The sequence below is a fragment of the Leptodactylus fuscus genome, chromosome 4 (assembly GCF_031893055.1).
Source record: "Leptodactylus fuscus isolate aLepFus1 chromosome 4, aLepFus1.hap2, whole genome shotgun sequence".
NCBI lineage: Eukaryota > Metazoa > Chordata > Amphibia > Anura > Leptodactylidae > Leptodactylus > Leptodactylus fuscus.
The window spans coordinates 124,639,214-124,662,626 of NC_134268.1; the positions used below are offsets into that span (position 1 = coordinate 124,639,214).

The window sequence follows — 23,413 nt, forward strand, 5'->3', positions numbered from 1 at the left end:
ACCATATTCTGACACCCGTAACTTTTTCATACTTCCGAGTATGGGAATGCATAGAGTATCATTTGTTTGCGGAGCCAGGTGTACTTTTCAGTTATATCATTTTGGGGGCTGTTTATAGCTTTGATAACTAGAGATGAGCAATATTCATTATTCGTTTCGAATAGCCGCTCAATATTCGACTATTCGAACGAATATCGAACCCCATTATAGCCTATGGGGAAAAATGCTTTGTTTCAGGGGAACCCACAATTCGACTTAGGAGGGTCACCAAGTCCCCTATGACACCTCACAGGAAATGATGCCAACACCTCTGCAATGCAACTGGGACAGCAGGGCAAGCATGCCTGGGGGCATCTAAGAAGCCCAAGTTACAGTTTTACCCCACCATCACAGCTATCAACTACAAACTTTCTACAGTCAAAAAAAAATCTATCAAAGTGAGAAAATACCTGGAAACCTTCTTTCCTCCCCAATTGGATGGACAGAAACCCAAATTTAAGCTAAAGAAACATTAACAAGCACCCCTTTAAATCACGTTGCCCATGACAACCACAGATGGAATAGGCAATGGGAAATTCAACAGTACCCACCCTGAACTGTCATTGTGGATGTGTGTGTGTATGTGTATATGTGTGTGTTTGATATGGTAAGACCTTCCAAAATTCACTTTTCTGGCCCTTAACATGAGCCCTTCCAAATTAAATTAGAGGCCCATAAGCTGAGCTACCAGCAGAGATTGAGGCCCTTTAGGTGACTTCAGCCTCTTACCAGCAGAGTTTTAGGACCATTAACTTAGTTCAGCCTTGCACCAGCAGAGTTTTTTGCCCTTTGGGTGAGTTGAGCCTTGCACCAGCAGAGTGTTAGCCCCTTTAGAATTGTTAGCCCCTAAAACGGTGGTTTCAAAACTATCACTCTCATTGTGTGGGATTGATGCAGTGGATTGGACTGAGGACCCAGACATTGACCTTGATTTTGATTGTGAAATTGATAACATTTTGGCATCAAGTCCTGGGGGTAACTTTTAGTTAGAGGACCACAAAGGTGGAGAATTGGCTGCAACCACTACTACCTGTAATGGTCCTTTAATATCGGACTCTACATTACCTCTACAGGGTTATGGTCAGGTGTTAATAGTCCAAACAACATCCTCCAGTACTTCACATGTAAATCAGAAACCACTTTCCCTTCCGACACTAGATTTAACCAAGCTTCATCATCATCATCATCATCATCATCATCATCCTGCTGAGATGGAGCCACTAAAGGAAACCTTGCCTTCCAAGGCATGTTTTGGAGCTGTGACTGAGCCAAATCTAAACACAGAGTCCTTTGGAACGTAACAAAATTCACCAGCAGTGTTTTTGGCCCTTAGGGTGATTTGAGCCTTGCACCAGCACATGTCCCATAACATCAGGCGGGCCCTAAGTTCCACTTGACCAGCGATGTGTGGACAAGTGCATGTGGCCAGGGACGCTACATCTCAATCACGGCACACTGGCTGAATGTAGTTGAGGCTGGGACTGGGTCGCAAACTGTGGCAGCCTGCCTTGTCTCCTCGCCCAATATTCCTGGCAGTAGTGCTGAAACACCACCCTAATCCTCCTCCGCCATTAAATAGACCCCAGCTATGAGCTGGAAACACTGCAACACTGGCGTAGGGAGACGTCAGCAGGCCGTGCTGAAGCTTATCAGCTTTGGGGACAGACAGCACACTGTCTCTGAGGTGAGGGATGCCATCCTGGACGATATGGCAATGTGTTTTTCCCCGCTGCACCTGGGCCCAGGCATTTTTGTCGTGTGTGATAATGGACCAAACCTGGTAGCGGCTCTGGAGCTTGCCAGCCTCCAACACGGTCCATGCCTGGCCCACGTTTTCAACTTATTGGTGCAACGGTTTTTAAAAACGTACCTCAATTTACACGAGCTACTGGTTAAAGTGCGGCGCTTGTGCGCCAACTTTGGCAAGTCTACAGTAGCTGCTGCTAGCCTCAATACACTCCAGCAATGCCTACATCTGCCTGAAGCACCGGCTGTTGTGCGAGGTCACCACACGCTGAAACCCTAGATACCATATTTTGAGCAGGGTGTGTGAGTAGCAGAGACCTTTGATGGAGTTCCATCTCCAAAACCCAAGGGTTCATCAAAATCAGCTCCCTCAATTTCTGCACCATGAGTGCCCATGGGTGGCAAACTTATGTGAAATCCTATCCCATCCTTTCCACTGGACACTTTACAAACTCACTAGGACCTCTATGAAAGTGGATAAATAATTTGAAAACTTCTTTCCTCTACATTAATATGGACAGAAACATAACTTTAAACCGAAAGAAACATTAGTATGTGCTCATCACAATTCCTGATATGACAGCTGCGTTAAGCAGGGTGCAGGGTACAACGCAGACCAGGCCCGAGCATCAGGAACCGGTGTTACAATGGCTAGCGGATAATGCTTCCTGCTGCTTTTCCACCAGCCAGTCAGCCACTACCTGCAGTCGTGTTCATACCCAAGAGTCTGCCCCTCCTTCCTCCAAACATGCCCAATCTTCACAACAGAGTAATCCCACCCTTGTCCCCTCCCAGGATCTCTTTTCAGGTCTTTTTATTGTCTATCCCTCTGTTGAACCACTTCCCGAATCCCAGGAGCTACCAGACGACTGTGTCCGGATGCCCAAATACTGGAGCATCCGCCATTTCCTACCAGTTTAGTGGTTGTGGACCCGCAACCAGCGTTTCTGGGCCTTAGTGATGATGACGAGACACAGTTGCCATCAGGGCAAGCTGTGGTTATGTGCGGTTTGCAGTAAGGGGAGAGTGAGCAATTGGAAGAGGAGTTGGTGGACAACGAGGCCACCAACCCGACATGGACAGAGGTGATGTCTAGCAGGGAAAGCAGTGTAGATGTGGAGGCAAGCTAAGCAGGAAAAAAGGTGGCTAGAGGCAGAGGCATGGACAGGGGTGATGTCTAGGGGGGAAAGAAGTGTAGATGTGGATGCAAGTGCAGCAGCAAAAAAGGTGGCTAGATGCAGAGACATGTCCAGAGGCAGCAAGGCCAAAGATTTTCCGTGTACTAGCCACTAGCGCAAAACTCACCCATGTTGGCAGACTTATGCAAGATCTCTCCGTGTTTTTGAGGAGTCCACCAAGAGGGTCAGCTGTGACAACGCACTCATGAGTGTAACAATCCCGCTCCTGTGTGTGATGCAAGTGTTAGGGACAGTAAAGTGTCCTCATAAGAGTATGTTGCAGAGTTCCAAATTAGATAATTAAGTGACAGGCCTAGATGGCCTGCAGCCATTTTCTTTAAGCCTGGAGAACTAATTAAAGACACAAGATGGTAGTGTATCAAAAGAGTTCTGCTTTATTATAAGAAAAAGGTAGTTTAAATACATTACAGACAAAGAGCTGGCTTGGCTATTCTAATCAATACAACCGTGATTGGTTATAGAGATATAAGACAAGCCTGGCACATGGCTATTGGCTGAGGCCTGATTATGATCTGCATCTCATTATAGTTTTCCACACTGGGATGGACTTTCCCATGAAACAAAGAAGGATTTGAAATACTTATGTGTGAGCTAACATCCCAGACTGTCTATATGTGTGTATCATGGCAAAAGAGATAAGATGACATGTTCCAACTTAATTAACAATTAGCTACATAGATTCTGTCTATACAAACTCTAAGTGACCTTCATAAACCATAAAATATGACAAAGTGCCCAGATACCATAAGATTAATACTTTTGTTGGTTATGTGTCCATACATCATGTAAAGGAGGTAAGAGATATACAAAGTCAGCTGCATCTTCTCAAAATGAGGCCCTTGAGAAATAAGGATTAGCAACCTCTGCATTAACGTTCATTATCACATTCCTTAAAGTCTAACAAAGGGCCTCCTTGACTTAAGCAGAAAAATCAGTTTATATGTGAAAGAGTATAAGATGGTTGCCAAAATACAAAGATGGAGGACTTAACTCTAACACAAGAATCCCTCCTCGCCATCAGGGAGAACGCATTGCACGCTGAGGAGTCGGGCATAGGAACAGAACCATCCCAGCAGAATAGTCAGTGCACACTCCTGTCCGTTTCACAGCGTATATTGATGGAGGAAGAGGAGGATGACAAAGTGGCAGATGATCTCATTGTAAAAAAGGAGGCTAGCGGCACCCCCTGGCCAAACTACCGCCACTGAGGGGCCTAGTGTCACCAGGAGGGACAAGTATAAGCACATGTTGCAGGAGTACCTGGCCGACCCCCGATCCCTCTGCGCCCTACACTTATTGGGTCTCCAAGTTGGATTTGTGGCTGAAACCTGCACTATACGCCTTGGAGGTCCTTTCCTGCCCTGACGCCAGCGTGCTATCGGAAAGTGTCTTCAGCGCAACCGGTGGCATCATCACGGATAAGCACAGCCGGCTGTCAGCTGACAGTGCTGACCGGCTGACTTTCATCAAAATGAACAGCCAATGGATAGACCCATCATTTACATGTCAGTTACATGACAAATTTAGTGCGGTTTGCACACTTTGCAAGTCTAAATTGAGTAGGGGCTCTGAAAAGAGCAACCTTACCACCTCTTGTGTGCGCTGTCATTTGGAAGGCAAGCCCTGGGCTCAGTGGGAAAGAGCAAACGCAGGACAATCGTCGCCCGGCCTTGCCGACACTGCCTCTTCCACGGTTTACAGTGCTGGTGCTGCAGTCCAGACCACCAGCCTGGACACCTACACATCTGTCTCTGACACTTTGAGGAGTTCACCCCCATCCGCCCTTTTTGCCTGCACCATCATGCGCCTCTTCCCAGCCACTCTCCATCTCCCAAGCGTTTCATTGCAGGCAGAAGTACAGAACAAGACACCCACATGCCCAAGCCTTCAACGGCCTCATCTAAAAACTGCTGGCCCTGGAGATGTTGGCATTTATGCTTCTGGATACTTAGGCCTTCCATCACCAGATGGCAGCTGTGGCACCTCGCTATGCTGGGCCTAGCCTTTATTACTTCTCTTGGTGTGCTGTCTCCACATTGTTGCCTGCACGTGTAATATCAGTCGGGCCCAGAGTTCCGCGCTTTGCTGCAAGGTCCACATGACCACCGACACACCGGCAAGCGCCTGCAGTCAGGGATGCTGTGGCAGAAATGCATTTTTTCTTCAAATCCACCCCATTCTGAATTTTTTTTACAGCTTCCCAGTACATTATACAGAATAATTAATGGTGGTATCATGAAGAAAAAATTGTCCCGCAAAGATTAAGACCTCATATGGGAGAAATAAAAAAGATATGGGGTTTAGAAGGAGGGGAGTCAAAAACGAAAATCAAAAAATGCCATCGGCGGGAAGGGGTTAAAAACAGGTTTGACCATATATGGCCTGACTGAATGGCTGTGTCTCCCATTTAGCTTTTTTTTTGGGGGGGGGAGGGTACAGCATTGAAAACAGGTTTGACCATACATGGCCTGACTGAATGGCTGTCTGCCACAGCATGGGAAAGCTGGATGTTGCGTATGTGCACTGAATGAATTGCTGTGTATACCACTTAGCTTTGGGGTGTACAGCATTAAAAACAGGTTTGACCATACATGGACTGAATGAACGGCTGTCTCCACTTAATGAATCCTTTTCTACTTCAATACTCTTGTATAAATTTCTCCTTATCCTTTCTCTACATTTCTATGCTATTTCCCTGAATTTCTATTGAGCAAATTATCAGTTTTGAAGTGTTTTCTACCACTCTCCATAGCACCTGCTGATGTCTCTCCCTGCACTATGTACAATATGAAATAACGGAACCTAAAATGTTTCAGGGTTTTTATAAGACTGTGACATCACAGGGCTGGCTGCTCCCTAGCTGCACGCATGGCATTGTGGGTGATCACGCATTCTCAGATTTCCTTGCCCCTTGACCTAGCATATGCAGCAGCAATTTAAAGAAAAAATGTGATTTGATACATTGAAGCGTGAGGCAATCCAGGTTACTTGCAAATCGAAGTCTTCCTGAAATTCATATCGAATTCCACTTTGTCAGCTTCGATTCGCTCAGCTCTATAAGCAGACAGGAGCGGACTTGTGCTTGCTATGGAACCTCGCAGCATTGTTACACACCAAAAGTGCAGAATTGCCCTCTTCTATTAAAGGGGTACTCCCACGTCGCATACTTACCCGTCTTCGTTCCTCTAAAATCTTCTGTCTTCCAGCTTTGTCTCGTCATTGGTGGGCGGGGTCACATATGCAAAGCCAAGCGGCGAGGTGCTGCCGGCCCTGCGTGCGCGCTCATACACCAGTCTACCCTTCACAATGCGAATACAGACCCGACACCCTGCGTGTCTGTATTAGCATTGCGAAGGCTAGACTGGCGTATGAGCTTGCACGCAGGGCCGGCGGCATCTCGCCGCTTGGCTTTGCATATGTGACCCCGGAGCGGAATAACAGCATCGCTTCTGCCGCTGCTGTCTTCATGCAGGGCAGAAGCATAGCGATGTGCCTGTGCTGGCGTCTAACAGTCCCCAGCATCCGCCTATTACAGCGGATGCCGGGGAGTTAGACACCGGCACAGGTGAAGCCAGCAACATCGCTATGCTTCTGCCCCGCATGAAGCAAGCAGTGGAAGAAGCGATGCTGTTATTCCGCTCCTCCGCCCCGGAATAGCAGCATCGCTTCTGCCGCTGCTTGCTTCATGCAGGGCAAAAGCATAGCGATGTTGCTGGCTTCACCTGTCCCCCAAAGGGTAAACTACCCCCCCTTCCAGGCTCGCTCCCGTGTACTTAGCCCCTCCTCCCTCCCCCCTGAGAGCAGGCAGACACACCACTTGACTCAGGAGCAGCTAGGTCAGGGCTGTGGCCACAAAAAAATGAATAAAGTGAGATAGTGGCCAAACAAAGCAGTTTTGCTGAAGCATTGTATTTAGGAAAAGTCTTACATTCACATTAACAAGCAGTATAGATAGGATCCTTGTGATGGGACAACCCCTTTAAGTCATTTACTGAAGGATACAATATCCACTTGGAAAGAGGTGAGAAAAATATATGGTTTATCCTATGCCATAGGACATCCTGAGTTCTTTCAGGGCAAGGCTAAAAAATGTATCGACGCTTCTGGTAACGGGTATTGTCTCAACAAATTATCCATCTAGTTAAAAGAAAAACAGTTCAACCTAGAGTCGCCCTACAGTTTCCAAGTTATGCAGGTGAGGTCCTTCTGTTGATCTATGTTGACCTCCCCAGGAATCTGACAGCCACTAGCCTATTTGGAAGCTTTATGAAATTGCTTCTTCACAGTTCTCACTCTGTTGTGCAAAAGGCTCCTGGGTCATAAGGCCATATTGAGTTTCTTCAAATAGAAGCAATGAACAGGAGATCAACAGAGTTCTGAACTCATTCTCAAAGGCTAGCATAAGGTACAGAGAACAGTTACAAACAAAAGGTGGAGGGAGATTTGTTTCAGACTCATGCATCAGCCTACATATGATGTGAAAGGAATAGGGGCAAAGTGGTAGAAGGAGTATACATTTCTCCCAGGTTCCTGTCATATACACTCTAGATGCATCTGAGAAAAGCTGTGTTTCTTGCTGGAGTGTTTTACCAAAACACTGGTAAAAATATCTGGCTACTGGAGTAGGAAGAAATGGTTGTAGGTAGTTGTTATTTTGTTTGCCTGGAAAAGTTTTAATAAAACTGGTTGCGGCCAGTTGCGTTATACTTGGCTGGACTGGACTTTCTTTGCTGTGCCAAAAGTGCTTGTCTATCGGAGAAGACGACTATCCCTGAGCTAATCCCATGGTCTTAATATTCCACCAACCACTGCGAATGTACTGCGATAAAGGGTTTTGGGAGCTGAGTAATCCAGTATATTCATACCTGGCATTTACCATTACCTCTGACACCATAATCTCTCTTGTTCCATCAAGATTCTCTGTCAGACCAATCAACTGGATCCTCCAAGAACCACACTAACACATTCGGTTTAACTAGTATCCAAAAACTGCATTATAAGTAAATGCTTAGAAGCTCGGGCTATAACTATAGTAATAAAACAACTTGAGGGTGCATTCACACTGGATATACGCTGAGCTGATTCTCAACATAAAACGCATTCAGAATCGGCGAGTACAAAGCAGATCCCATTAATTTCAATGGGAGAGGGCATACGTGCGTTCCCCATTGAAATAAATGGGCTGCTTTTTTCCCCTATTGGTTTCAATGTGATAAGCGTGTATCACATAGAAACCAATAGGGAAAAAAGCAGCCCATTCATTTCAATGGGGAGCGCATGTACGCCGGCTCCCATTGAAATTAATGGGATCTGCTTTGTATGCGCTGATTCTGAACGTGTTTTACGTTCAGAATAAGCTCAGCGTATACACAGTGTGAATGCACCCTGAAATCTTGTTCTTGGTTGGCGTAATTGACACAGAGACAAAGAAATGGGGGCTAAGGAGAGCATAGCATTCATATAATAAAGCCAAATTAAAATGAACATAGTCCAACATTTCTTGTTTGTTATACAGTAATGTCTGGAAAATAAATTGTCATACAAGTGGGGACCAAATGTTTGCTATACCTCGACAAATTTTTTAAGGAGTGTAATTTCAAACTGAGATAATTTGTTGGGGGTTTCCACTGTTCTGACAGGAGCTCAGTACATACGACATTGTAGCTGAAAACGATTACAATGAAATCCTCCAATTAGTGTTCCGTCCGTTTTCAGTTCCATTATGTGACCGTACAACAGTTTACACCCACTTTAGTCAGAAAAAATTGCTTAACAAATAATGGATGCTTCTTCTTTTTTAACCCCTTCCCGACATCCGCCATAATAGTACGGTGCTGCTGGGAAGGACTTCCCGCAAACCTGCATGGTGCACGCACAGAAACTGTGTGCGCACCATGCACTGCGGGTATCAGCCGTAACATACGGCTGACAATGCCCCGTATCACCCGCGGTCGGAACCATGTCCGATCTCGGGTGTTCTGTATACAATGGTGCCGATCAGCACCCCCCGCGCCGGTTTCGGGGGGTGCCAGTGTTCGTAGGGGGCAGCCCGGGGTCTGATCAGTGACCCCGGGTCTGCCCCATCACTTACCCCCTCCACGTACCTGGTTGATCCTGCCCAAAAGGAAGCTGTCAGCCTGTGCGTCTACACAAGCTTACAGCTTCCTCTATACTGCAATACACGTGTAACACGTGTATTGCAGCGTATATTTATTGAAGCAGTGATCGGCAGATCACTGCTTCAATCCCCCATGGGGACCGAAAAAAAAAGTGAAAAAAAGGAAAAAAAAATTTTTTTAAATAAGTTTAAAATAAATTATAAATAAATAAAGCCCCAAAAATCCCTTTTTCCCCATATAAAATGTTCTATTATGTGTAACGGGATTAGCTCAGGGTTCGCTGTCTTGAGCACTCTTGGCACACAAATAAAGTCCAAATCCAGGCAAGTATGGTGCAACTGGCTGCAACCAGTTTTACTAGGAATTTTCCAGGCAAAACAAAACAAAACAATGCAAAATAAATTCTAGCCGTCCGGCTTCTACCTTCAACAGCAGGTATCCTAACTATGGGAGCTGGGCCTTCTGCACAGCTCCCAAAACAGTAGTTTTACTCACACGTATTTTTCCCAGGAGTGGACAGAGACCTATACCTGTGGGCTTTCTGCCTTTTTATACACAACCTTCAGGAACACCGGAATTAACCCCACACATCTCAAACCCTGGAGTGGCTGAGTGGAGTATAGACCCACCCAATACTCCTACTCCAGCAGCCAGACCTTTTCCAGGGTTTTGGTAAGACCGACCCGCCAGGAGCACGGCTATGCTCAGCTGCACCTAGATCGTGTAGGACAGGAACCTGGGAGAAATGTACACTCCCTCTATCACTTTTCCCCTGGTCCTGTCACATATGTAAAATGAAAAATAGAAAAAAACATAACATATTTGGATTCACCGCGTCCGTAATAACCTGAACAATAAAATTAAAACATTATTTAAGCCGAACGGTGAACGGCAAAAAAAACCCGTAGAAAAACGCACAAAATAATGATTATTCACCACCTTTCCCTTACAAAATGTTCAATAAAAAGTAATCAAATGGTCAGATGAAAACAAAAATGGTACCAATAAAAAGCAGAGGTCATCCTGCAAAAAATAAGCCCTCAACCAGCTCTGTCTACTGAAAAATAAAAATGTTATGCCTTTCAGAAGATGGCGATGCAAAAATAATTGATTTTTTTACCTGAATTGAATTTTATTCAGCACAAATAGCATCGCATTAAAAAATAATATAAATGAGGTATCGCCGTAACCGTACCGACCCGCAGAATAAAGGTAACATGTTACTTATGCTGTACGCTGCACGGGAAAAAAAAAATGCTAAAAAGCAAAGCTAGAATTGATGTTTCTTTTTACATCCCACCCAGAAAGAGTTAATAAAATGTAGTCAATAAGTTACAGGCATCCCAAAATGGTGGCATTGAAAAGTGCATCTAATACCGCAAACACCAAGCCCTCATATGGCCACATTGCCAGAAAATAAAAATCTAGCTTGTACAATGTGAAGACAAAAACCCAAAAGTCACCAAATGATTAGTACAAGTGGCTGCGACTAGAAGGAAATGTATAAGCTGTGCGAGTGTTTTCAGCAGACACCCCATATTTAGAGCTTATGAGAGAGAATACACCAGCGCTTATCCCCCAGAATGCCTCTCTTCCCCATTCGTGTCATAGGAGCTAGTGGGAAAATAGAATGGAATTTGGTGTACCCAATTTACTCCACACAGCTTACATATTCACTTCAGGGTTACTAATGCTCACTACATCACTTGATAAATTCTTTGAGGGGTGCGGTTTTCAAAATGGGGTCACTTTCTAGAGGTTTCCACCGTTTTGGCTCCTCAAGGGCTTTGTAAATGCGACATGGTTCCTGAAACTGATCACAGTCAGATCTGCCCTCTAAAAGCTCCTTGGCGCGCCTTCCCTTCTGCGTCTCGCTGTGCATCCATATGTTAGTTTACACCCACAAGTGGGGTACTATGGTAGTCGGGAGAGCTTGCATAACAAATTGTGGGATGCGTTTTCTCCTTTAACCCCTTGTGAATGTGCAAATTCTAGGGCTAAACGAAAATATTAGTAAAATAAAATCAAATTTGAAAATTTCACCTCCATTTTGTATTAATTCCTGTTAAGCATTTATAGGGTTAAAATACTAGGTATATGTTGCTTTGGTTTATTTAAGGGGTGCAGTTTTGAAAATGGGGTGATTTATGGGGGGGTTTAATACAAGGGTCTTTCAAAACACCTTCATAACTGGATTAGTCCCTTAAAAAATTGGTTTTGGAAATTTCTTGAAAATTTTGAATATTATTGTTTCACTTGTAAACCTTATAATGTCCGTAAAAAATAAAAGGGTGACTAAAGTTTGATGCCGACATAAAGCAGAGATCTGGGACATGAGATTTATGATATAATTTTGGCGGTCTGACTATCTGTATGCATTGCACATCATTTCAAACTTTGCAAAATGCATATTTTTCAAAATTTCCACCAAATTTCCTATTTTTTCATAATTAAACACAAAACATATCAACCAAAATTTACTACTAACATGAAGTATAATGTGTTACGAAAAAACAATCTCAAAATCACTTTGGTAAGTTAAAGCGTTCAAAAGTTATTGCCACATAAAGTGAAACGTCAGTTTTGAAAAATCAAGCTTGGTCAGGAAGTCAAAAAGTGCCATCGGGAAGGGGTTAAACAGCAGTGTTTTTGGCCCTTACAGTGAACTGAGCCTTTAAACAGCAGCATTTTTGGCCCTTGGTGTGAACTGAGCATTTAAACAGCAGTGTTTTTGGCCTTTCGGGTGAACTGAGCCTTTAAACAGCTGTGTTAAAGGGATTCTATCATTAAAGTGCCATCGGCGGGAAGGGGTTAACACCTTGCGAAGATGAAAAAATTTGGGGCTAAAGTGACAATTTATTATAAAAAAAAATAATTTTTCATTTTCACATCTCAGTGGTTAAATTCTTTTTTTTTTTTTTTTTTTTTTTTTTTTTTTATTATGTATATTGTGAGCCCCATATAGGGTTCACAATGTACATTTTTCCCTATCAGTATGTCTTTGGAGTATGGGAGGAAATCCACGCAAACACAGGGAGAATATACAAACTCCTTGCCGTTGTTGTTCCTGGCGGGATTTGAACCCAGGACTCCAGCGAGCGCTGCAAGGTTGCCGTGCTAACCACTGAGCCAGTTTCGGGGGGTGCCGGTGTTCGTAGGGGGCAGCCCGGGGTCTGATCAGTGACCCCGGGTCTGCCCCTTCACTTACCCCGTCCTCGCACCTGGTTGATCCTGCCGTAAATGAAGCTGTCAGCCTGTGCGTCCACACAGGCTGACAGCTTCCTATACAATGCAATACACGTGTAACACGTGTATTGCAGTGTATATGTAGTGAAGCGGTGATCAGCCGATCACTGCTTCAATCCCCCATGGGGACAGAAAAAAAAAGTTTGAAAAAAGTAAAAATAAAAAAGTTTAAATAAGTTTAAAATAAAATAGAAATAAATAAAGACCCAAAAATCCCTTTTTCCCCATATAAAATGTTTTATTATGTAAAATAAAGAAAAATAGAAAAAAACATTACATATTTGGTATCACCGCGTCCGTAATAACCTGAACAATAAAATTAAAACATTATTTAACCCGAACGGCGAACGTCGTAAAAAAAAAACGTAGAAAACCGCACAAAATAATGATTATTCACCACCTTTCCCTTACAAAATGTTCAATAAAAAGTAATCAAATGGTCAGATGAAAACCAAAATGGTACCAATAAAAAGAAGAGGTCTTCCCGCAAAAAATAAGCCCTTAACCAGCTCTGTCTAGCGAACAATAAAAACGTTATGCCTTTCAGAAGATGGCGATGCAAAAACAATAGATTTTTTTCCCTGAATTGAATTCTATTCTGCACAAATAGCAACGCATTAAAAAATCATATAAATGAGGTATCGCCGTAACCGTACCACCCCGCAGAATAAAGGTAACATGTTACTTATGCTGTACGCTGCACGGGAAAAAAAAAAAATGCTAAAGTCAATAAGTTACTAGTAGTCAATAAGTTACAGGCCCCAAAATGGTGGCATTGAGAAGTACATCTAATACCGCAAACACCAAGCCCTCATATGGCCACATTGCCAGAAAATAAAAATAAAAATCTACCTTGTACAATGTGAAGACAAAAACCCCAAAAGTCGTCAAATCATTAGGACATAAGTGGCTGCGACTAGAAGGAAATGTGTAAGCGGTGCGAGCGTTTTCAGGGGACACCCCATATTTAGAGCTTATATGAGAGAAGACACCAGCGCTGATCCCCCAGAATGCCCCTCTTCCCCGTCCGCGTCATAGGAGCTGGTGGGAAAATAGAATGGGATTTGGTGTACCCAATTTACTCCGCACAGCTTACATATTCACTTCGGGGTTACTAATGCTCACTACATCACTTGATAAATTCTTTGAGGGGTGCGGTTTTCAAAATGGGGTCACTTTCTAGACGTTTCCACTGTTTTGACACCTCAAGGGCTTTGTAAATGCGACATGGTTCCTGAAACTGATCCCAGCCAGATCTGCCCTCTAAAAGCTCTTTGGCGCGCCTTCCCTCCTGCGTCTCGCTGTGCGTCCATATATTTGTTTACACCCACAAGTGGGGTACTATGGTAGTCGGGAGAACTTGCCTAACAAATTGTGAGATGCGTTTTCTCCTTTAACCCCTTGTGAATGTGCAAATTCTAGGGCTAAACGAAAATATTAGTAAAATAAATTCAAATTTGAAAATTTCACCTCCATTTTGTATTAATTCCTGTTAAGCACTTATAGGGTTAAATTACTAGGTATATGTTGTTTTGGCTTATTTAAGGGGTGCAGTTTTGAAAATGGGGTGATTTATGGGGGGATTTAATACAAGGGTCTTTCAAAACGCCTTCATAACTGGATTAGGCCCTTTAAAAAATGGGTTTTGGAAATTTCTTGAAAATTTTGAATATTGTTGTTTCACTTGTAAATCTTATAATGTCCGTAAAAATTAAAAGGGTGACTAAAGTTTGATGCCGACATAAAGCAGAGATCTGGGACATGAGATTTATGATATAATTTTGGCGGTCTGACTATCTGTATGTAATGCACATCATTTCAAACTTTATAAAATGCATATTTTTCAAAATTTCCACCAAATTTCCAATTTTTTCATAATTAAACACAAAACATATCAAACAAAATTTACCACTAACATGAAGTACAATGTGTTACGAAAAAACAATCTTAAAATCACTTTGGTAAGTTAAAGCGTTCCAAAGTTATTGCCACATAAAGTGACACATGTCAGTTTTGAAAAATCGAGCTTGGTCAGGAAGTCAAAAAGTGCCATCGGCGGGAAGGGGTTAATAAGTTCTAAAATCCCATCCACGTTCCTCTGACTGTAAAACACCACACCCTGGCCTTAAGTGGGAAGAATCTCTACTAAAGTATGGAGATGTGCCTAGTAAACACTGAAATAAATATTGAAAGGGCTATATCCAGTGCTACAGCCCATTCAACATCTGATCAATAGGGCTACAGAGAGTTGGACCCTCACCAATTTAATATTGATAACCTTTATGTGTCAGACAACTCGTTTAGCATGCAAATTGATGCCTCAGACAAAAGGTGAGTAGAAGCCTGGACAGAGGCTATAGGGTTGCTGGATTTTGTAAAGACATTTTACACTGTCCCTCGTAAACATTAAATGGGTAAAACCAGGCCCTTTGGCTTGGAAAAACCTGATGGTAATTGGATTAAAAACTGACTTAGGCCAGGGGCCAAAGTTGAGAAAATGCTGTTGAAAAATGGTGTTTTACAGTGCCTGCAAAGTGCATGAGTTTCTGGCTAATCCCAACTACACATTGTAGAAAAATTTCTGTAGCGGAAACACTACTATTTTAAAAACGGTGTATTTTTTAAATTAAGATGTCAATTATACCTACGTATACGCTGACTTTTTCCCCATAGGTATAACAGGAACAGACTTTCTCTGCGGACATTCTGTGAAAAGCGTTGTGGAAAAAAATGTGATGATGTGATGCTTTTCCACAGCACTTTCTTGACTGTGGCTTGCTACATGGGTCCTTGGACATACATGTTTTTTTTCAACCGTACTAACTATGTATAGGAACTTCTTACCATTGAATCTATTTGTTCCAGCACTTTCATGAAGTGTTCAACAGTAATCTTTATTCTTTTGTCGAGCTTGCCAAGTGCTTCCATCTGAAGACTTTTACTTAGAAAACCCTGTAAAGAAAATTTTTATGATTTTGGCAGGGTCTTCTAAAATTTCACATAAAAAAATTACCAGTTGCATGTAAGTGTGAAATTTAGTCATTAAAAAGTTGTCATAATGTACAATACCCCCTTGAATAAACAAACAGCTATATCAGAACATAGACCTGGGACCTCTACAGTTGCTACTGTGAGGTTGCCTGTCTTTTCTAAACAATTTCTGTTTGTATGTACTGTATGTTCCCCTTCAAGAAAAAAATCAAAAAAGAAAAAGATTCAGAGCTCACCCATATTCAGACAATCCTTGCAGTTGTAGTGTCTTCGGGGTGCACGGCACATTCAGGACAAACGTATGTCTTCCAAGTAATAGCAAAATATCAAAAACACCGGCTACTCGTCCGAAGATTTTGTTTTGTTTCATTTGTTTAATGGATTTATATCAAAAGTTATATTTTATATTTATCTTCGGACGAGTAGCCGGTGTTTTTGATATTTTGCTATTTCAAGAAAAATATCTTTGTACCGTGTTAGCATGTGGATATGAAATAAATTTATTTTTGAAAAGTCTTCAGTAGTTTATACCTTTATTAATGGCTAACTTAAAAAATTTCAGGATAACTAAAACGATCCCTTCATCAGGCTGGTGGGCTGAAGGCAAGCATATTTATACAGGAATAGAGTGTTAGAAGCAAAATAGATGGATAGCAGAACATGCGAACAGTTCAAAAAAACATATCAGTTCACAGGAAAGTTCTCTGGGTTTATGGTTCCTTTGATCAGTCACGTGGTGTCTAGTTGTTGTAAAACGTCATAAAACCCTGTGACTGGTTTAGCCCCCTTTGCAGTGAGTCAAACGTCATCATGAGTTTATATTCCCATATCCTCCGATGTTTTCTGTTTTGAAATTTCCTCTTAAAACCAAGATTTTCATGTCATTGATGATAATATGATTTTGATTGCATAAGTGTTTTGGCGCAGGGAGATCAATTCTCTGCTCTCTAATCATATGTCGGTGTGATTTCATCCTCATCCTAAGTGTCTGGCCTGTCTCTCCTACATACAGGCCTCCAGGACACTTGGTACACATTAATAAATACACCACATTAGGTGTGCTGCAGGTGAAGTTACCTGGGATCTTATAGTCTTGATCGGAGTTCGGGATCTTTATTTTATTCGTGATTAGTATGTGAGGGCAGGTTTTGCACTTTTTCTGTCCCGAAAGCCCGCAATATGTAATCATTTTTTAAGTTAGCCATTAATATAGGTATCAACTACTGAAGACTTTTCAAATTTTTTTTCATCCCCTTAAAGAACTGCTTGTCTGTCTTCCAGAGTCATTATTGTTAGTGTTGAGCAAATAGTATTCGAAACTATTCGTCTAATACCTCGCTCCCATAGGAATGCAAGGAAGCGGCCGAACACCGAGGGGTTAAGCGCAGTGAATATTTGACGGCCGCTAACACACATTCTTATGGGAGCGAGGTATTCGACGAATACTATTCACTCAACACTAATTATTTGTTATTTAGGCTATTCGTTGCCTATGACACCTGCTTGCCTCCTAGACCACTCTCCACTGAATCAACTTTGTACCATGCAAATCTCTCGCTGTCGACCAGATTGCCAACTATTCTCTTGCCTGATCCTTTTATACTCCGCTGACCTCCTGTTACCGACAACCACGATATACTGTGCCACAAACCCTCCACTGAGGATGCTCTTCTGCTATTACAGGCGCTTTCAGACCATCTGCCAGGTTCAACACATTTCTGATGAGTTGTTCTGCTCTTCTGGGTCTGCTGGTACCAGTGGTGCACCTGGCTTGCTGTACTCTCTTCAATAGCTGCTAACTCCTGCTGAATGAATCTGCCAAGTCCAACCCTACCACTAGGGACTCTGGTGAACACGTCCGAAGGCTGGACTTCACTCGGTTGTGAGGTGCATGGGGTTGGATGCACGGACCATACTTTCTAGTGGAATCTGGTTTTCTGAAACTAACCTTGTCTGTCTGAGTTTTGAACTGTATTTGCTCATAACAGTGCAAGTGTACAGAACTGGGTATATGGAGAAAATTCCCTGACAACAAAAGCACTGGTAGTTGAAATCCAACAATGTTAATCAAATACTTAACTCCTCCAACAGCTGCCATTGCTAGAGAGTTTGGAGGTCCTCATACACACTAGATAGCCAGCTGAACGTGTCAAAATTGCCGGATCTGGCTGATACATGTCTAAAATAGTTACACATAATTGCAGTACTGTTTTTTTGTTAAATCTGTCAGAAGAATAAAACAATGCATAGCAAAAGACTAACTCATACTCTGAACCCTATTAGTCATTGAGTACTGTATTTTAAAAAAAGAAGATAGAAGAAGGTTTCTTATGTTTGCTTTTAAGATTACTAAAGACAGGATGCTGATCTTCTTTTCTGACTAAAACACAAAGTGTATGGGAAAAAGATAAAGAAGAAGGAGAAGAAGAAAAAAATATAGGTTGACACATAACCTTCTGGATGCCCGATAGCTCTTTGTTAACATCGTCCAGTTTGCTTTCTATTTGTTCCACAGATTTTTCTAAATCCTTTAGCTTCTTTAATTCAGTTTCCTCCTCTGGACAGTTCTGTTGAGAATTAAAAAAAAAAAAGACTTTCCATGAGATTAGGAAAACATTTGTTTTGTACTGTGTTAGCCAGTGGGTAGGAAATATTAAAAAAACAAAAAAAAAACTAAAAAAAAAACTTGAGAGTCTTCAGTATTTGATACCTTTTTCTAATGGCTAACTAATAATGATGAAGACAGATTACAAACTTTCGAAAACAATTTCTGGATGCAAATTTATGTACAGAGGGACACATAGGAATATAATTTTAGGAGGGAGGGTGAAGAAGGTTATTGGTACATACAAGTAAACAGTTCATCAGTTCACAATGTTCTTATTAGTTTTCTTTTATGGCTGTCTCAGTTCAGTGATTTCTGTAGGATGCCATGAACCCATGTGACAAATTCATTCCTTTCTAGAGAGTGTTAACCCCTTAAGGACACAGCCCAAATGTATGTTAAGGACCAGGCCTATTTTTTCAAAATTGACATGTGTCACTTTAAATGGCAATAATTTTGAGACGCTTTAATTTACACAAGTGATTTTGGGATTATTTTCTCGTAACACATTATACTTCATGTTAGTGGTAAACACTAATCAATATTTTTGTATTTACTTATTAAAAAAATAGGAAATTTGATGGAAATTTGGAAAAAATTGCAATTTTCAAAATGTGAAATTCTCTGTTTTTCAGGCAGATAGTTATACCACCCAAATACAGTAATAAATATTATCTCCCATATCTCTGCTTTATATCGGCATCATCTTTTGATTGTATTTTAATTTTATTTTGGACGTTATAAGGCTTACAAGTGTAACAGCGATTTTCCAGATTTACAAGAAATGTAACTGTTTTTTTTTTTTTTTTTGTTTTACACTTTTTTAAAAAAAAAAACAAACAACTTTTTTTACATTTTTTTATTTGTGCTGCAAGCACACTAGAACCAGTGATCAGAGAGGATCTCTGGTTCTATACTAACTACAGACTGCAATACACGTGTATTGCAGTCTATAGAGGAAGCTAGCTATGCAGATGAATAGACTAGCTTCCCCTCGTCCTGGCATCCAAGGGGTTAACCCTCCCCCCATCGGAGCTCGCTCCGATGGGGGGAGGGATTAAGGAGCAGCGTGTAGCTGTAAATTACAGCTCACACAGACTCCTGCTGCCGGCAACATGATTTATAGCCCGGCCAAACCCCTAGGGTGCCATGATCACTATGGATCATGGCACCTTAAGGGTTAAACAGCGGGGGTCGGTGCAATCACCGTCCCTGCTGCTACAGGGGAAGCCTGGCTGTCAGATACAGCCGGCCTCCCATGGAGATCGCACGGGCTCTGCTTCTGAACCCGTGCGATCTCTATCACGTACAGGTACGTGGGAATGCGGGAACTAACCACATTCTCTGACGTACAGGTACGTGATTTAGCGTTAAGGGGTTAAACAAGGTTATCAGCTTGTACTCACAAATCATTCACTCTTTCCTTGATTTAAAATTCCCTCTTAAAACCAATAATTTCATGTCATTGGTGATATTATGATCTTCATTACAGAAATGTTTTGACACGAGAAGGTCCATTCTTTGTTCTCTAATTATATAACGGTGTGAGTTCATCCGCATTCTAAGCTTATGACCAGTCTTCATGACACAGAGGAATTGCAACCTACTCCTTTAGAGGTTCCAATCTTAGCAAAAAAGGAGACATCTGATTGGACACCTCCAACTGGACGAAATTCTGATCTGGATAATTACATAGACTGTTTCAGACACATGGTCAAATCAACTATACTGGATACAAACAAAAGACTGCCGTCTAACATCAGTACCCAGGAAAGAACGGCCATACAAATCCCTGAGAAATAACAAAGACATCATCAATAAACCAGTGGACAAAGGTGGTGCAATAGTTATGATGAACACATCAGACTACATACAGGAAGTACACAGATAACTAACTGACACACACTATTACTCCAAATTGGATTCAGACCCCACAGAAGAGTATTCCAAAAAACTGAAAAAGGTTATCTCCGGCCTATCTGATGGAGCGGAAAGCCTAAGCAGCCTCATACTAGCAAGTCCAAGGACAGGGACCTTTTACATGCTTCCAAAACTGCACAAATCTGGAAACCCTTATGGGAGGAACAAAAAATAATAAAAAACTAATAGGGGTTTGTTATAAATCTCCAAATATAACGGAAGAAGCTGAAAATATACCAGTAAAACAAATAGATGAGGCCGCAAAGCATAATAAAGTCATTATTATGGGGGATTGCAACTACCCTGATATCAACTGGGAGGCAGAAACCTTCAAATCCAACAAAGGGAACAGGTTCTTGTCAGTAATATAAGACAACTACCTATCGCAACTGGTGCAGGACCCAACTAGAGGCGAGGCACTTTTAGACCTAATTTTAATAATTGAACCTGACACACTGTCAAAAGTGGAGGTTGGGGGACATCTGGGTAATAGTGACCATAACATAATAAGTTTTCTTGTACACATTAAGAAGATGTTCATTAGAGGGGGTACAAAAACACTAAACTTCAGGAATGCCAATTTTAACCAGCTGAGAGAGGAGCTTAGCAGCATAAACTGGGACAATGTCCTCAACGTGACAGGAACACAAACTAAATGGGACATCTTCAAAAATATACTAAATAAGAGCACTAGAAAGTACATACCCTATGGGAATAAGCGGGTCAGAAATCATAGAAAACCAATATGGCTAACTAAAACGGTACAGAATGCAATGAGGGATAGAAAGGAAGCATTTAAAGTACTAAAACAAGAGAGTAGCGACACAGCATTAAAAAAAACTATAAGGTGAAAAATAAATTGTGCAAAAGACAAATAAAGGAGGCGAAGATTGAGGCTGAGAGAAAAATTGCCAAGGAAAGTAAAATTAATCCAAAATTATTCTTCAATTACATAAATAATAAGAGAATAAAAACTGACAATGTTGGCACTCTCAAAAATTATCTGGGTGTAATGGTGGAGGAGGATGAGGAAAAAGCACAAGTATTAAATGCCTTCTTCTCTATAGTGTTTACACAAGAAAATCCATTGGCCAGCAACATGATTAGGGGTAATGTTAACTCTCAATTAAATGTCACCTGCTTAACGCAGGAAGAAGTACGCCGCCGCCTGCAAAACACTAAAATAGAGAAATCGCCTGGTCCAGATGGAATACACCCCCAAGTTCAAAGGGAATTAAGCATGGTCATAGACAGACCCTTGTATCTAATATTTAAGGATTCAGTAATGACTGGGTCTCTTCCACACGATTGGCGAATAGCAAATGTGGTGCCAATTTTCAAAAAGGGGTGTAAAAGTGAACCTGGAAACTATAGGCCAGTAAGTTTAACTTCTGTGGTGGAAAAGATATTTGAAGGCTTTCTAAGAGATGCTATCCTGGAGTATCGCAATGTAAATAATCTTATAACACCAAATCAGCATGGCTTTATGAGGAATCGGTCCTGTCAGACTAATCTGATCAGCTTCTACGAGGAGATCAGTTCAACACTGGACATGGGTAATGCAGTAGACGTGGTGTACCTGGACTTTTCAAAGGCTTTTGATACTGTTCCACATAAACGGTTGGTATGCAAAATAAGAATGTTGGGACTGGGGGAAAACAAATGCATTTGGGTTAGCAACTGGCTCACTGATAGGAAACAGAGGGTACTTGTTAATGGTAAATATTCAGACTGGGCCATAGTCACCAGTGGGGTGCCCCAAGGGTCAGTATTAGGTCCTCTCTTGTTTAATATCTTTATTAATGACCTGGCAAAGGGTTTACAAAGTAGGGTGTCCATGTTTGCAGATGATACTAAACTTTGTAGGGTAATCAATAATGAGGAGGATAGTAGAATATTACAAGGGGATCTAAGGAAACTGGAAGCATGGGTGGAGACTTGGCAAATTAAGTTTAATGTTGACAAATGTAAGGTAATGCACTTTGGTCGACGTAGTAAAATGTATGACTATGTACTTAATAGTAAATTACTGGGTAAGACTGCCAATGAAAAAGACTTAGGGATTTCGGTGGACAACAAGCTTACCTTTAATGACCAGTGTCAGGCAGCTGCTGCCAAGGCAAATTAAATTATGAGATGCATCAAAAGAGTTATAGATTCTCATGACAAGGACATAGTTATGCCTCTATACAAATCACTGGTACGGCCACACTTATAATTTTGTGCGCAATTTTGGGCTCCGATATACAAAAAAGACATAAGTGAACTTGAAAAAGTGCAAAGACGGGCAACCAAAATGATTAGGGGAATGGGTGGACTGGAGTACAACGATAGATTAAACAACTTGGGGTTATTCAGTTTAGAGAAAAGACATCTACGGGGAGATCTAACAACAATGTACAAATACATGAATGGACAATATAAAGAACTTTCTAAGGATATTTTTACTCCTAGGCCAGTGACAGTGACAAGAGGACACCCTCTACGTCTGGAGGAGAGAAGGTTTCACCAGAAACATAGAAGGGGATTCTTCACAGTAAGAACAACGAGGCTTTGGAACTCTCTGCCCCAGGAAATGGTGATGGTGGATTCATTAAACAAGTTCAAAAAGGGCCTGGATGCCTTTCTTGAAGAGAAAAATATAACAGGTTATGGACTCTAGATTTTAAGGACACATTGATCCAGGGTTTTTATACTGACTACCAGATCTGGAGTCGGGAAGGAATATTTTCCCCTGAAAAAGGGCAATTGGTGTGAGCCTCATGGGGTTTTTTGCCTTCCCCTGGATCAACACTGTAGGGTTATAGGTTGGACTTGATGGACTAATGTCCATCTACTCATCTACTATGTAACTATGTAACCCAGGGAGACCAATCATTTCATGTGCAGGCACCCTCACTGAACAGATTTCTGGATGGGTGGAGGGTACTCTCAAACCCTTAGTGAAGGATACAGCCAGCTACCTTCAGGACATCACAGACCTATTAAATAAACTATCAAATATACGTCCCCTTCCAGATGGAACCATCCTGGTCACCATGGATGTAGAATACTTGTACTCCAACATCCCACACCAGGACGGTGTAAATGCCTGCCAGTTTTTCATGGAAAAGCGAAGTATGAACGATGAATCGGTGGTCAAACTCACAAAATTCATCCTCACCCACAATTACTTTTTTTGGTGACTGCATCTATCTACAGCAGACCGGCACCGCAATGGGGAGTAAAATGGCGCCACAGTACGCTAATCTTTTTATGGCCAAGCTTGAGAGCGACTTCCTATCCACCTGCACTACCAGTCCTCTGGCCTACTACTGCTTCATTGAGGATATCCTAATCCTTTGGACTGAGTCTGAACAATAGCTGAAAACTTTCCGTGACCATTTCAACCAGTACCATCCCACCATTAACCTGACGCTCAATTACTCCTTCACAGAAATAAACTTCCTGGGCACAGTCATCAAGATACAGGACAACAAAAGTGAGACATCACTGTATCGGAAACCAATTGACCGCCCTACCTACCTAAAATGGGATAGCTTTCATCC

The 23,413-nt window shown here is 41.9% G+C and overlaps 1 protein-coding gene across 5 annotated transcripts in view; it reads right to left on the reverse strand.

Annotated features, from left to right (window-relative positions):
* BAG1 (BAG cochaperone 1) overlaps positions 1-23,413 on the reverse strand; it is a 175,153-nt gene that overhangs the window by 83,646 nt on the left and 68,094 nt on the right. For 4 of the 5 annotated variants that reach the window (XM_075271041.1, XM_075271039.1, XM_075271038.1 and 1 more), the window contains exons 4-5: positions 17,794-17,907; positions 15,194-15,301 (exon numbers count right to left, since the gene is read on the reverse strand). In XM_075271041.1, the coding sequence (XP_075127142.1) occupies positions 15,194-15,301; positions 17,794-17,907 (222 nt within the window). The remainder of the gene's footprint in view (positions 1-15,193; positions 15,302-17,793; positions 17,908-23,413) is intronic. The other variant, XM_075271042.1, reaches the window with a different exon arrangement.